Genomic DNA, 14,494 nt, shown 5'->3' with positions numbered 1-14,494 from the left:
TTCTGGAGAACGGAGTCTTAGTCATCTTGCCCATGAGGCATGGTTCGCAAGCATCAACTGATTCATAATCAAGTGATTCCAAAAGCCCATCAGCATGGATTTTCTTCATGCGCTTTACACCAATATGACCTAAACGGCAGTGCCACAAATAATTGCACCATCATTATTAACTTTGCATCTTTTGGTTTCAATATTATGAATATGTGTATCACTACGATCGAGATCCAACGAACCATTTTCATTGGGTGTGTAACCATATAAGGTTTTATTCATGTAAACAGAACAACAATTTATTCTCTTACTTAAATGAATAACCGTATTGCAATAAACATGATCAAATCATATTCATGCTCAACGCAAACACCAAATAACACTTATTTAGGTTCAACACTAATCCCAAAAGTATAGGGAGTGTGCGATGATGATCATATCAATCTTGGAACCACTTCCAACACACATCGTCACTTCACCCTTAACTAGTCTATGTTCATTCTGCAACTCCCGTTTCGAGTTACTACTCTTAGCAACTGAACCAGTATCAAATACCGAGGGGTTGCTACGAACACTAGTAAAATACACATCAATAATCTGTATATCAAATATACCTTTGTTCACTTTGCCATCCTTCTTATCCGCCAAATACTTGGGGCAGTTCCGCTTCCAGTGACCAGTCCCTTTGCAGTAGAAGCACTTAGTCTCAGGCTTAGGACCAGACTTGGGCTTCTTCACTTGAGCAGCAACTTGCTTGCCGTTCTTCTTGAAGTTCCCCTTCTTCCCTTTGCCCTTTTCTTGAAACTAGTGGTCTTGTCTACCATCAACACTTGATATTTTTCTTGATTTCTACCTTCGTCGATTTCAGCATTACGAAGAGCTTGGGAATCGTTTCCGTTATCCCTTGCATATCATAGTTCATCACGAAGTTCTACTAACTTGGTGATGGTGACTAGAGAATTCTGTCAATCACTATTTTATCTGGAAGATTAACTCCCACTTGATTCAAGCGATTGTAGTACCCAGACAATCTGAGCACATGCTCACTGCTTGAGCTATTCTCCTCCATCTTTTAGCTATAGAACTTGTTGGAGACTTCATATCTCTCAACTCGGGTATTTGCTTGAAATATTAACTTCAACTCCTGGAACATCTCATATGGTCCATGACGTTCAAAACGTCTTTGAAGTCCCGATTCTAAGCCGTTTAAGCATGGTGCACTAAACTATCAAGTAGTCATCATATTGAGCTAGCCAAATGTTCATAACATCTGCATCTGCTCCTGCAATAGGTTTGTCACCTAGCGGTGCATCAAAGACATAATTCTTCTGTGCAGCAATGAGGATAAACCTCAGATCACGGATCCAATCCGCATCATTGCTACTAACATCTTTCAACTTAGTTTTCTCTAGGAACATATCAAAAATAAAACAGGGGAGCTAAATGCGAGCTATTGATCTACAACATAGATATGCTAATACTACCAGGACTAAGTTCATGATAAATTAAAGTTCAATTAATCATATTACTTAAGAACTCCCACTTAGAAAGGCATCCCTCTAATCTTCTAAGTGATCACGTGATCCAAATCAACTAAACCATAACCGATCATCACGTGAAATGGAGTAGTTTTCAATGGTGAACATCACTATGTTGATCATATCTACTATATGATTCACGCTCGACCTTTCGGTCTCAGTGTTCTGAGGCCATATCTGTATATGCTAGGCTCGTCAAGTTTAACCTGAGTATTCTGCATGTGCAAAACTGGCTTGCACCCATTGTAGATGGACGTAGAGCTTATCAAACCCGATCATAACGTGGTGTCTGGGCACGACGAACTTTGGCAACGGTGCATACTCAGGGAGAACACTTTTATCTTGAAATTTAGTGAGAGATCATCTTATAATGCTATTGTCAATCAAAGCAAGGTAAGATGCATAAAATATAAACATCACATGCAATCAATATAAGTGATATGATATGGCCATCATCATCTCGTGCTTGTGATCTCCATCTCCGAAGCATCGTCATGATCACCATCATCACCGGCGCGACACCTTGATCTTCATTGTAGCATCGTTGTCGTCTCGCCAATCTTATGCTTCCACGACTATCGCTACCGCTTAGTGATAAAGTAAAGCATTACAGCGCGATTGCATTGCATACAATAAAGCGACAACCATATGGCTCCTGCCAGTTGCCGATAACTCGGTTAAAAAACATGATCATCTCATACAATAAAATTTAGCATCATGTCTTGACCATATCACATCACAACATGCCCTGCAAAAACAAGTTAGACGTCCTCTACTTTGTTGTTGCAAGTTTTACGTGGCTGCTACGGGCTTAGCAAGAAGCGTTCTTACCTACGCATCAAAACCACAATGATAGTTTGTCAAGTTGGTGCTATTTTAACCTTCGCAAGGACCGGGCGTAGCCACACTCGGTTCAACTAAAGTTGGAGAAACTGACACCCGCCAGCCACCTGTGTGCAAAGCACGTCGGTAGAACTAGTCTCGCGTAAGCGTACGCGTAATGTCGGTCCGGGCCGCTTCATCCAACAATACTGCCGAACCAAAGTATGACATGCTGGTAAGAAGTATGACTTATATCACCCATAACTCACTTGTGTTCTACTCGTGCATAACATCAACGCATAAAACCTAGGCTCGGATGCCACTGTTGGGAAACGTAGTAATTTCAAAAAAATTCATATGCACACGCAAGATCATGGTGATGCATAGCAACGAGAGGGAAGAGTGTTGTCTATGTACCCTCGTAGACCGGAAGCGGAAGCGTTAGCACAACGCGGTTGATGTAGTCGTACGTCTTCACGGCCCGACCGATCAAGCACCGTAACTACGTCACCTCCGAGTTCTAGCACACATTCAGCTCGATGACGATCCCTGGACTCCGATCCAGCAAAGTGTCTGGGATGAGTTTCGTCAGCACGACGGCGTGGTTACGATCTTGATGTTCTACCGTCGCAGGGCTTCGCCTAAGCACCGCTACAATATTATCGAGGATTATGGTGGAGGGGGCACCGCACACGGCTAAGAGATCAATGATCAATTGTTATGTCTATGGGGTGCCCCTGCCCCGTATATAAAGGAGTGGAGGAGGAGGCCGGCCAAGGAGGGTGGCGCGTCCTAAGGGGGAGTCCAACTCCCACAGGGAGTAGGACTCCCCTTTTTCCTATTAGGAGTAGGAGAGGGAAGGAAGAGGAAGGAGGGAGGAAGGAAAGGGGGGACGGCCCCCCTCCCAATTAGGATTGGGCTTGGGGGGGCGCCCCCTCCCTTGCTCCTTTCCCCTCCTTTCCACTAAGGCCCAATAAGGCCCATATACCTCCCGGGGGGTTCCGATAACCTCCCGGTGATCCGGTATTGTCCCAATCTCACTCAGAACCTTTTCGGTGTCCAAATATAGTCATCCAATATATCGATCTTTATGTCTCGACCATTTCGAGACTCCTCGTCAAGTCCGTGATCACATCTGGGACTCCGAACAATCTTCGGTACATCAAAATATATAAACTCATAATGAAATGTCATCGTAACGTTAAGCGTGCGGACCCTACGATTTCGAGAACAATGTAGACATGACCGAGACACGTCTCCGGTCAATAACCAATAGCGGAACCTGGATGCTCATATTGGCTCCTACATATTCTACGAAGATCTTTATCGGTCAGACCGCATAACAACATACGTTTGTTCCCTTTGTCATCGGTATGTTATTTGCCCGAGATTCGATCGTCGGTATCTCAATACCTAGTTCAATCTCGTTACCGGCAAGTCTCTTTACTCGTTCCGTAATACATCATCCTGCAACTAACTCATTAGTTGCAATGCTTGCAAGGCTTAAGTGATGTGCATTACCGAGAGGGCCCAGAGATACCTCTCCGACATCGGAGTGACAAATCCTAATCTCGAAATACGCCAACCCAACAAGTACCTTCGGAGACACCTGTAGAGCACCTTTATAATCACCCAGTTACGTTGTGACATTTGGTGGCACACAAAGTGTTCCTCCGGTAAACGGGAGTTGCATAATCTCATAGTCATAGGAACATGTATAAGTCATGAAGAAAGCAATAGCAACAAACTAAACGATCAAGTGCTATGCTAACGGAATGGGTCAAGTCAATCACATCATTCTCCTAATGATGTGATCCCGTTAATCAAATGACAACTCATGTCTATGGTTAGGAAACATAACCATCTTTGATCAACGAGCTAGTCAAGTAGAGGCATAATAGTGACACTCTGTTGGTCTATGTATTCACACATGTATTATGTTTCCGGTTAATACAATTCTAGCATGAATAATAAACATTTATCATGATATAAGGAAATAAATAATAGCTTTATTATTGCCTCTAGGGCATATTTCCTTCACCCAGTTATGGACAAATCTTGAGTATCTAGTACTTGGAGTATCCTAAGTATCTCATCACTATTAATTAATATTGTTGGGTTGATTATTACTTTAATTGGGATTGAGTTGGAGGAACCTTCTCAATGATGTTTCAACTACCATGATAGTTAAATAAAATTTATTCCTTTGTTGTAGGAAAAAATTGGCTTTTCACAAAAACTATAACCGCTTTCCACCAACCAAATATGCATGTAGTGATAGCATTATTCTGTTCTTGCTCTACTGTGTTATATTGCCAGCATATTCCATGTGTTGACCCGTTTTCGGGCTGCAACGTATTATGTTGCAGACTTTTCAGACGAGGAGTAAGGTTCGTTAGGTCGTTGTCGTGCAGCTCAGCTATGCCGTTGGAGTTGATGGACTCACTTTATCTTCCAAGCCTTCCGTTGTTTTCGTATTAGATGGCCCTAAGCCATATTTATTGTAATAAGTTCTCTTTTGAGACATTCGATGTAATAAGTGTGTGATTGCTACTCTGTTATAAATCCTTCGAGTACTGTGTGTGTCAGCATTAGCGATCCAGGGATGACACTGAAGCACAGAGACTTGACCATTTGAGGTCGGGTTGCTACACCTCAAAAGCTTTGCTCAAAGACCGGCTGATGGCACTAAAGGTGGCATCCTGTTATTATGGGACAATGAAGCCGTTACCGTCACCAATGTACAAACTAGGGCTTACTTCCTCTCCGCGACTGTGAATCTCAACAACTCCACTGATAACAAAACTTTCAAGCTAACTACAGTCTATGGCCCCACTCGCAGCAACCATAAGGAGGCTTTCTTCCAGGAACTCACCTCGCAAAAGCCAGCCTCGGGGACCAAATGGCTGGTCAACGGAGACTTTAATCAAATATACTGGGCTAGAGACAAGAATCGTACGAATGTGGACCGAAGCCGGCTCGTGTGTTTCCGAAACACCTTAAACGATTGCTAGCTCAAGGAGATTCACCTTAAAAATAGAAGATTCACTTGGAGTAATGAACAAAATGATCCGACTTTGAGCAAGCTTGACAGTTTCTTTTGCAATGAAGATTGGGACGTCAATTTCTCTACTCACATTCTTCATGCCCTCTCATCGTCGCTATCCGACCACTGCCCTCTTTTACTTGCTAACGATGATGGGTCCAGGAGACCAAAGTCCATCCGCTTCGAAAACTACTAGATCAAAATGCCATGCTTCCATAAGGTGGTGAGCGACGCTTGGAGTGAGGAATCAAGGCATGACGAGCCCTACCAAAGGCTCATCCACAAGCTCAAGAAGACAAGCCAGAAATTGCGCAAATGGAGCAACACCCTTTTTGCCAACTCCAAGGTCCAGCTCCACATGGCCCTTGAAGTCGTCCTCCACTTTGACTTAGCGCAAGAGGAGAGATCTCTCAGTCCTGAAGAAAGTGACATCCGCAAAAGGATTAAGAGAAAGATTATTAGCTTAGCCATGGAGAAGGCTAGGAAGCGTCAAAATTCTAGAATCACTAACCTCAAGGAAGGAGATGCCAACACTCGTTACTTCCATCTGCATGTCAACCAGAGAAGGAGAAAAAATTTCATTCATCGCCTCAAGCACAACAACGGTTGGGTCACTGAGCATGAGCACAAGAAAAAATTATCCACAACCACTTCAAGAACATTGCAAAAAAATGCCCTTCAAGTGACATCAGCATCAATTGGGGGAGCATTCCTACGCCGAATTGTGACCTTCATGAGTTGGGAGAGGCCTTCATCGAAGAGGAAGCAAAGAGAGTTGTGTTTTCCATGCCAAGCGACAAGGCACCGGGTCCTGATGGATTCACATGTACCTTTCTCAAGGCATGTTGGGACACCATCAAGCCAGATATCATGCTTGCCATCAACCATTTCTTTGATCTCCATGCTGCTCACTTTCATTGGTTGAACTCCACCGACATTGCTCTCATTCTGAAGAAGGAGGGTGCCCAGGACATCGCCGACTTCCGACCCATCAGTCTTATCCATGCCATCGCTAAGTTAATTGCCAAGATGATGTCCAACCGGCTTGCCCCGCACATGAATGATCTTGTCTCGCACGCCTAAAGTGCGTTCATTAAAAGAAGATGCATCCACGACAACTTCATGTATGTGCTCAACCTCGCGAGATGCTTCCACCGTAGGAAAACCCCGGCATTGCTCTTCAAACTTGACATCAAAAAATCCTTCGACTCGATGCGGTGGGACTTCCTCCTCGACCTGCTTCGACACCTTGGTTTCCCGCCCCGCTTCAGAGGTTGGGTTTCCACACTATTGACCTCGGCTTCGTCGCGTGTTCTTCTCAATGGCGTGCCCGGCGACCCCATCAAGCTTGGCCGTGGGTTAAGGCAAGGGGACCCTCTATCACCCTTGTTATTTGTGCTTGCCATCGACCCGCTACACCATATCCTTGCGAAGAGCACAACTTAGGGAAATCCTCATCCGCTAGGTGGAAATGCTATGCATATCCGTGCTTCGCTTTACACGGATGACGCCGCTGTTTTTCTTGCGCTTATTAAGGAGGACGTCCAGTTTCTCGCCAACACTCTCAAGCACTTTGGGGAAGTCACCGGTCTGGTCACAAACTGTTCCAAAAGCTTTGTTGCCCCAATCCATTGCGAAAATGTGGATCTCCCGGATATCCTCCAATCCTTCCCGGCCATGCGATGCTCCTTTCCGATGAAATACCTTGGGTTGCCTTTGTCTGTCAAGAGACTGAAGAGAATTCACTACCAGCCCCTTGAGGACAAGGTTGCGGGCCAACTCACTCCTTGGGTGGGGAGGCATGTTGCCTCAGCGGGTCGCGTTGTCTTGGTAAAGTCGGTTCTCACAGCAATTGCGGTCTACTACATGACGGCGTTAGATTTACCGGTGGAGGTCAAGAAGAAAATTGATGCCCTCAGATGTGCTTTCCTTTGGGCAGGTTGTGATAAGGTCACTGGTGGAAAATGCAAGATAAATTGAGAGTAAGTGTGCAAGTCCAAGATGCATGGAGGTCTTGGAATCCTAAACCTTGACAAATTTGCCACTACCCTTTGCCTTCGGTGGCTGTGGGACGAGTGGCTTCACCCAGATAAGCCATGGGTTGGCTTGGGAACCCCTTGTGATGACAATGACGGAGATATCTTTGCCGGGGCTACCAAGGTCCAAGTTGGGGATGGAGCGCGTGCCAAGTTTTGGGAGTCTCCTTGGCTTGATGGGATTAGGCCCAAGGACATAGCTCCCAAAATCTATGACTTGTCGAAGAAGAAGAATTGCTCGGTTAGGTTGGCTATGCACGATAACTTCTGGACTTCCCAGGTGGACATTCTTCAAGGCATCACAGTTCAACACCTCTCTGAGTTTGTCTCCCTTTGGGAGAGGGTCTCACATGTCCACCTTGACGTCAACACGCCGGACACTATCACTTGGAAGTTCACTACTAACGGCCACTACTCGGCGGCGGCGGCCTATAAGGCGCAGTTCTATGGCCATACTGACACGGCCATGATTCCGACCATTTGGAAGATTTGGGTGCCTCCTAAATGCAAGTTCTTCGCATGACTGGCAATCAACAATAGAATTTGGACAACAGACAGGCTTCAGCGTCGTGGGTGGCCAAACTGTAACATTTGTCCACTATGCAAGCAAGTTCAGGAGTCGGCAGCCCACCTTCTATTTCAGTGCCGATACACTATCAGAGTTTGGCATATGAACAAAGATTGGCTTGGTCTCCATGATGTGCATCCTTCCGATTGGAGTGACACGACTTTCGTTAAAGAGTGGTGGAGCTACAATGCTAACAAGGCCTAATCGCGAAGGCCGCTTGCTTCCTTGATGCTGCTAATCTCTTGGGAGTAATGCAAAGAGAGGAATGCACGAGTCTTTTGTAATAATGCCGTTCTGGTGGAAGTCGTCATTGCTAGGATTAAAGAGGAGACCTCACTTTGGAGCATTGCGGGAGCAAGGCATTTGAATAACATAATGCTGCGAGAGTGATTGTTGTAATTCGGCCTTTGGCCTTAACCTCTAAAATTTCTCTCTTAATCAATGAAAATGGCAAATCTTTTGCCTAGTTTCAAAAAAAAAATAGCACTGAATTAGTTCAGTACTATTGTTTCCGGTTCCAAACACGGACAAGCAATACAACAGACTGGGAAGGGAAATAGCATGGTGCAAGCTCTGCCCCCACCCAAAACCAAGAAGCAACAAGAACACAGCACAACTGCTTCTAGCAGCAGCACATTTAACTTCAAAATGGCATAGTTCAACTACTAAATTGAGCGTCCACATATGGTTTCAAGTACCAAATCCAGATTATGTGAAACATCACATGAGATTTAGATTTTCGAGGAAATTCCTCAGAGCTCACTCAAGCAGCAGCACATTTAACTTCAACATGGCGTAGTTAAATTACTAAATGTCCACATATGGTTTCAAGTTCCGATTCCAGATTACATGAAACATCACATGAGATTTCGACGGTAGTTAATCAGAGCACACTCAAGCAGGCCCATTCTTGAATATCAGGTCACACTTCCAAGCACAGTTCTCCAGAAATTGCGGCAAGATGCCAACCTTATGCACGAGGAGATACTACAACAAATAACTCTTAATGCAAGAGTCATGGTGTGAACTCACACAGCATCGGCATTGTGCCACCCCTTTGTGCACGGAGGTATCTCCATAAATTCGTCAAACTCCTTGACGTGGATATCGCAACACTTCCACTGCAAAGAGAAAATACATGGAGGTAAGAATCAGGGTGAACATAAATGAACACAAATTTAATTAGAGAGAAAATACGTACCCCTCTATTCCTGTCATGGAAAACCGCAGGACCTGGATGGTATTCACATGCAGCATCATGGTTATCCTTCTCCTTGTAGGTTTTACCACATCCTTTATTCTTACAAACCCTAGGCTCATTTATATTAACAACTTTTTTCCTGGGCTGTGGAACTGAGCATTTTTCGACAGGTTCCGTATTTGTACCATTTACAGCAACTGGTTTTTGTGCCTTCGGCTGTGATCCTAAAAATACATTGATGAATGGTTCATACACTAAATTTTTCAACAAAAGAGAAAACATCAACCAATTTTTTGAAGTTATGCATTGTCACATTGAAGCAAAGAGTTCAAAGACACAAACTCACCATGGTCGGAGCAAAAGAAACCCTGACGGCACCTGGAGCAGGCCTCGGTTTCCACACCCTGCTTAGAAGACTGGATTGGAGCTAACTTTGGTGGGGTTGCCTTTGAGTTAAGAGAAACAGCTTTTGTGACTGGTTTCTCAGTTGTATGCTTCCCTGTGGCGCATCTACACCACGGTAGAGAATGCGGTCAGTTATGTCTAGTTTACCCAAATATAACAGGTCATGGGTGTTGATATTTAAAGCAAGGACGGTCTGGTCTAGAATGAGAGAAGGCAATGGTTAAAGCTGGAACATTGAATTACAAAAATAGTACTGTAAGAACCAAGACATAAGGCATCGTTTTCAGGTTTATTTGCCAGCAAATTGGAGCCATATCACTGGAGCTCCCTGAAAAGTGGAATAACTTTCTTTAGCCAATTCAAGCTGATCTAATAGAGGATGGTGAAGTAGCCAAAGCACTAACATACAAATATCTTCTGTACATTATGCTGCGCTTACTCAGTAAAATGAACCAACAAGATAACTGAGAACCTGTTCAGTCTAAACTCTGAACTGCAAGCATATGTTTATTCGGCCATGTAGCGCTGTAGCGCAATGGTATTGACTGGGCCAAACAAGTTAAATTACAGTACTTGCCAAAGACCAATTATAACATGACATCAAGAAGAAAACTGTACTAGACTTCGAGTGAATCCAAATAAATGCATACAGGGTTCTCCTTATCAGACAAGTAGTAGTACCTTACAGAAACAAACGACGTGGATTTAAAAAGGTATGTTGACAAGTGACCCCCCACGTTCAATCAAGCTATAAATTAGACAAGTCTGAGTCCTAGGCAATAAATGAAGAAGGAAATGAGAATGGTTGATCATAGTGCTAATCCCTAATCGGTGACCAAAGAAATCTCCAACGCCCATCTGTTCCATCACAAATCAGACATAGGTGGTGCAAATCTAACTTTCTAATTGCAATGCATAGAGAGCTGGACTCGCTAATAATTTAGATTATCTGCAAACATAATTTGTATCTATGACACCATGCATAACAAGAAATACGTAACTATTCTGCCACTGCCTGTCATGGGAGGAGAGAGGATCCATACCCAGGAATAGCCAAAAATAAGCTAAAATCATGGCTTCTTTGCTTGCAACAGCTCCACTCTTTCATGCCATCATGAAACATAGGCTGAAAATAATATATTAAAGAACCTATGGTTTATCAAAAACAGAAATAATCCCACAAGTGTAGCAAACGAACTTACTCCCTGCAACAAAACAAAAAAGGGGGAGAGCTGTTAATAGCTAAAAATATGGAAATGGATGCTGTAAATTTGTAATTTTCTGAAACACTTCACAAAAACAAAAAGGAAAGGATTTTCCCTGGTCAGAAAGATAGAAATGCATGCTAAGTTATTATCATGTCCTAATTGATTCATAACTTATTTTTCCAATATGTAACTATTCAATCTCAGATCTATAACTGGTATCCTGAACGCGCCTTATTAGTGTACTTTCAAAAATGTTTAAGATCAAATACAGTAGTTCAACTGGTGAATATCACAATCGAATTTGGGATTGCCTACAGAGTAGTGCTTATTGTTGAGCAGTTCTCGTATTTTTTGAAAAGACAAAAACAGAATTATATGAAGATTCCTTAGTGCCAGTTACTTCTTGTATTGGTATCAAACATCTGCATCAGTGAAATAGGTGTTTAAATAGCTATTTTTTCCTGGAGTAAATTTCGTACAACTACACGCTATGGGAGAGAGTCATTGAGCACCGCTTAAGAAGAATGACAAGCGTGACCAAAAATCAGTTTGGTTTCATGCCTGGGAGGTCGACCATGGAAGCCATTTTCTTGGTACGACAACTTATGGAGAGATATAGGGAGCATAAGAAGGACTTGCATATGGTGTTCATTGACTTGGAGAAGGCCTATGATAAGATACCGCAGAATGTCATGTGGTGGGCCTTGGAGAAACACAAAGTCCCAGCAAAGTACATTACCCTCATCAAGGACATGTACAATAATGTTGTGACAAGTGTTCGAACAAGTGATGTCGACACCGATGACTTCCCGGTTAAGATAGGACTGCATCAGGGGTCAGCTTTGAGCCCTTATCTTTTTGCATTGGTGATGGATGAGGTCACAAGGGGTATACAAGGAGATATCCCATGGTGTATGCTCTTTGCGGATGATGTGGTGCTAGTTGACGATAGTCGGACGGGGGTAAATAGGAAGTTAGAGTTATGGAGACAAACCTTGGAATTGAAAGGGTTTAGGCTTAGTAGAACTAAAACCGAGTACATGATGTGCGGTTTCAGTACTACTAGCTGTGAGGAGGAGGAGGTTAGCCTTGATGGCCAGGTGGTACCTCGGAAGGACACCTTTCGGTATTTGGGGTCAATGTTGCAGGAGGATGGGGGTATTGATGAAGATGTGAACCATCGAATCAAAGCCGGATGGATGAAGTGGCGCCAAGCTTCTGGCATTCTCTATGACAAGAGAGTGCCACAAAAGCTAAAAGGCAAGTTCTACAGGACGGCGGTTCGACCCGCAATGTTGTATGGCGCGGAGTGTTGGCCGACTAAAAGGCGGCATGTTCAACAGTTAGGTGTGGCGGAGATGCGTATGTTGAGATGGATGTGTGGCCACACGAGGAAGGATCGAGTCCGGAATGATGATATACGAGATAGAGTTGGGGTAGCACCAATTGAGGAGAAGCTTGTCCAACATCGTTTGAGATGGTTTGGGCATATTCAGCGCAGGCCTCCAGAAGCTCCAGTGCATAGCGGACGGCTAAAGCGTGCGGAGAATGTCAAGAGAGGGCGGGGTCGACCGATTTTGACATGGGAGGAGTCCGTTAAGAGAGACCTGAAGGATTGGAGTATCGACAAAGAGCTAGCTATGGACAGGGGTGCGTGGAAGCTTGCTATCCATGTGCCAGAGCCATGAGTTGGTTGCGAGATCTTATGGGTTTCACCTCTAGCCTACCCCAACTTGTTTGGGACTAAAGGTTTTGTTGTTGTTGTTGTTGTACATGTTCAGTGTAGAAACTATCACGAAATTACGAATTTAAATAAACTTCACACGCAGATGTATGGACCCATTGTATAATACAACTAAAGATTTGACCAACTTCAAAAAGAGAATTACTTAAAGCTTCCTTGGCACCAGTTACTTAATGCATTGGTATCAAACATTGCAGAATAACTAGAGTAACAGTGAAATAAGTGTTTAAATTGCTATTTTCCTGCAGTAAATTTAGCAAAACTACATGTTCAAAATTACGTATTTAAAGAAACTTCACACACAGATTTATGGACCATCTGTATAATAAAGCTACAGATTTGACCAACTTCAAGTAACTGCAGATTTAGTGACCAATTTGGCAATTACACCACAAAACTACATGGTGTTTGCTCGAATCTGTAGTTGTAATATCTGTTCTTCAATCTGTAGCTTAGTGATAGATCCTATATTAAACTTGTATCTTTCTGGAATTCACTCTTTCCTAGCAGATTGCTTTGTACTCCCTCCGGTCCTTTTTACCCCGCGTATTAGATTTCTGTCAAGTCAAACTCAACCAAGTTTGACCAAATTTATATTAAAAAATATAAACATGTACAGTACCAACTATATATACTATGAAACTACATTTCATAATGAATCTAACATTATTGATTTGGTATTGTTAATGTTGATACTGTTTTCTATAAGTTTGGTCAAAGTAAAGATACTTTGACTTCGGACAAATCTTATATGCAAACTAAAAAGGACCGGAGGGAGTAGAACATAAATGCAAGATCACACTTCAATCATAACATCAAACCAAGCACAGGTCCCTTCACCCCTTCCCATTTTTGTTTTGTTTAGGGTGCCAAGTTTTTATATGTCCTAAAAGGCTAAAATAAATAAGCAGGTGACCAAACTCTAAAAAAACATAATATAACATGGTCGTCAACAGGGAACTTCCAGGTCTGTCTGCAAGCCACAAAACAATGTTCCCCAAAAGTGCGCCTGCATTTACTTGTAGCCTATTTCGTCAATGAAATCAACCGCCGCTTCTCGCTGACTGAATAATGCGATTAGCTTGAACATGCTACCAATTTACCACCATATGGGTCGATTCAATGTTGATGCCAACAACATAATAAGAGTACATGCTTAGTTGACTGTCTCCAAGATTTGGGTAGATTACAATTTCTGCGACACAGCAGCTATCCCGATTGGTGCCATCCGTGGGCGTAGAGGATCTACACCTTCGACACCCGACTACACCCAGATCCTAACAGCATACGAGTACCAAAGCGAGATCCGAGAAGCGAGCTTGGGGGCTACAAGGAAGGCTTCCACCTCCATGATCTACAGGGGCTCGAAGGAGCGAGACGATGCAATTTTTTCGAGCGAGGGGATGGGGAAGAGGGAGCTTACGGAGGGGTGGTAGTGGCAGGAGCCGTCGGGGTTGTCGTCGTCAGTGAACATGGCGTCGCAGCCTATGCGCTGGCACCGCATGGGCGCGGGCGCCGGCGCGGCGGCGCTCGTCTCCGTCTCCGCCGACATCGCGATGCGTTTCTCTCTCGAGATTTCTGCCTTCTCCCCCTCTCGCTCTTGGGTGGACCCTGTTTCGGCGCACGGAAGAAAGACGACGGGGGCAGGCTGCGGCAGCCGGCAAGGTATCTCGAGTTTCTCGACTCTTCCGGACCGACCCGGAGACTAACCCCTGGCCGAAGGTGGCTTTGACCCGCAGAAAACCGCTCGCTAGTTGAGGAAACATTTTTTTTAGCATTAAAACTTTGTCCATTAAAGTCCGGGACAACGTCCCAAGTTTCAGACTTGCTAAGACTAAAGCTATACTTTGCTAAGCCATCCGCTACCATATTCGCTTCTCTACTACAATGAGTAAAACTGATGCTTTTAAATTCCATGGCCATAAGAGAGCATTC

At 43.9% G+C, this 14,494-nt stretch overlaps 1 protein-coding gene across 2 annotated transcripts; it reads right to left on the bottom strand.

Moving 5' to 3' along the window:
- Nucleotides 1–8,779: 8,779 nt before the first annotated feature.
- Nucleotides 8,780–14,268, bottom strand: LOC123190132 (cysteine and histidine-rich domain-containing protein RAR1). 2 transcript variants are annotated; one of them, XM_044602720.1, is made up of 6 exons: nucleotides 13,983–14,268; nucleotides 13,082–13,084; nucleotides 10,651–10,733; nucleotides 9,549–9,712; nucleotides 9,203–9,426; nucleotides 8,780–9,122 (listed from the first exon to the last, which is right to left on the bottom strand). In XM_044602720.1, the coding sequence occupies exons 1-6, from the start codon at nucleotides 14,109–14,111 to the stop codon at nucleotides 9,030–9,032; spliced, it is 696 nt and encodes a 231-aa protein (XP_044458655.1). In that variant the 5' UTR covers nucleotides 14,112–14,268; the 3' UTR covers nucleotides 8,780–9,029. The 2 variants fall into 2 exon arrangements, with proteins under 2 accessions (XP_044458655.1, XP_044458656.1); XM_044602721.1 differs by lacking the exon at nucleotides 13,082–13,084 and having other exon boundaries at nucleotides 10,651–10,812; nucleotides 13,983–14,256.
- Nucleotides 14,269–14,494: the final 226 nt, after the last annotated feature.

The sequence above is a fragment of the Triticum aestivum genome, chromosome 2A (assembly GCF_018294505.1).
Source record: "Triticum aestivum cultivar Chinese Spring chromosome 2A, IWGSC CS RefSeq v2.1, whole genome shotgun sequence".
NCBI lineage: Eukaryota > Viridiplantae > Streptophyta > Magnoliopsida > Poales > Poaceae > Triticum > Triticum aestivum.
Note: the sequence above shows the minus strand (reverse complement) of the source record. Positions and strands in the feature narration are given on the sequence as shown.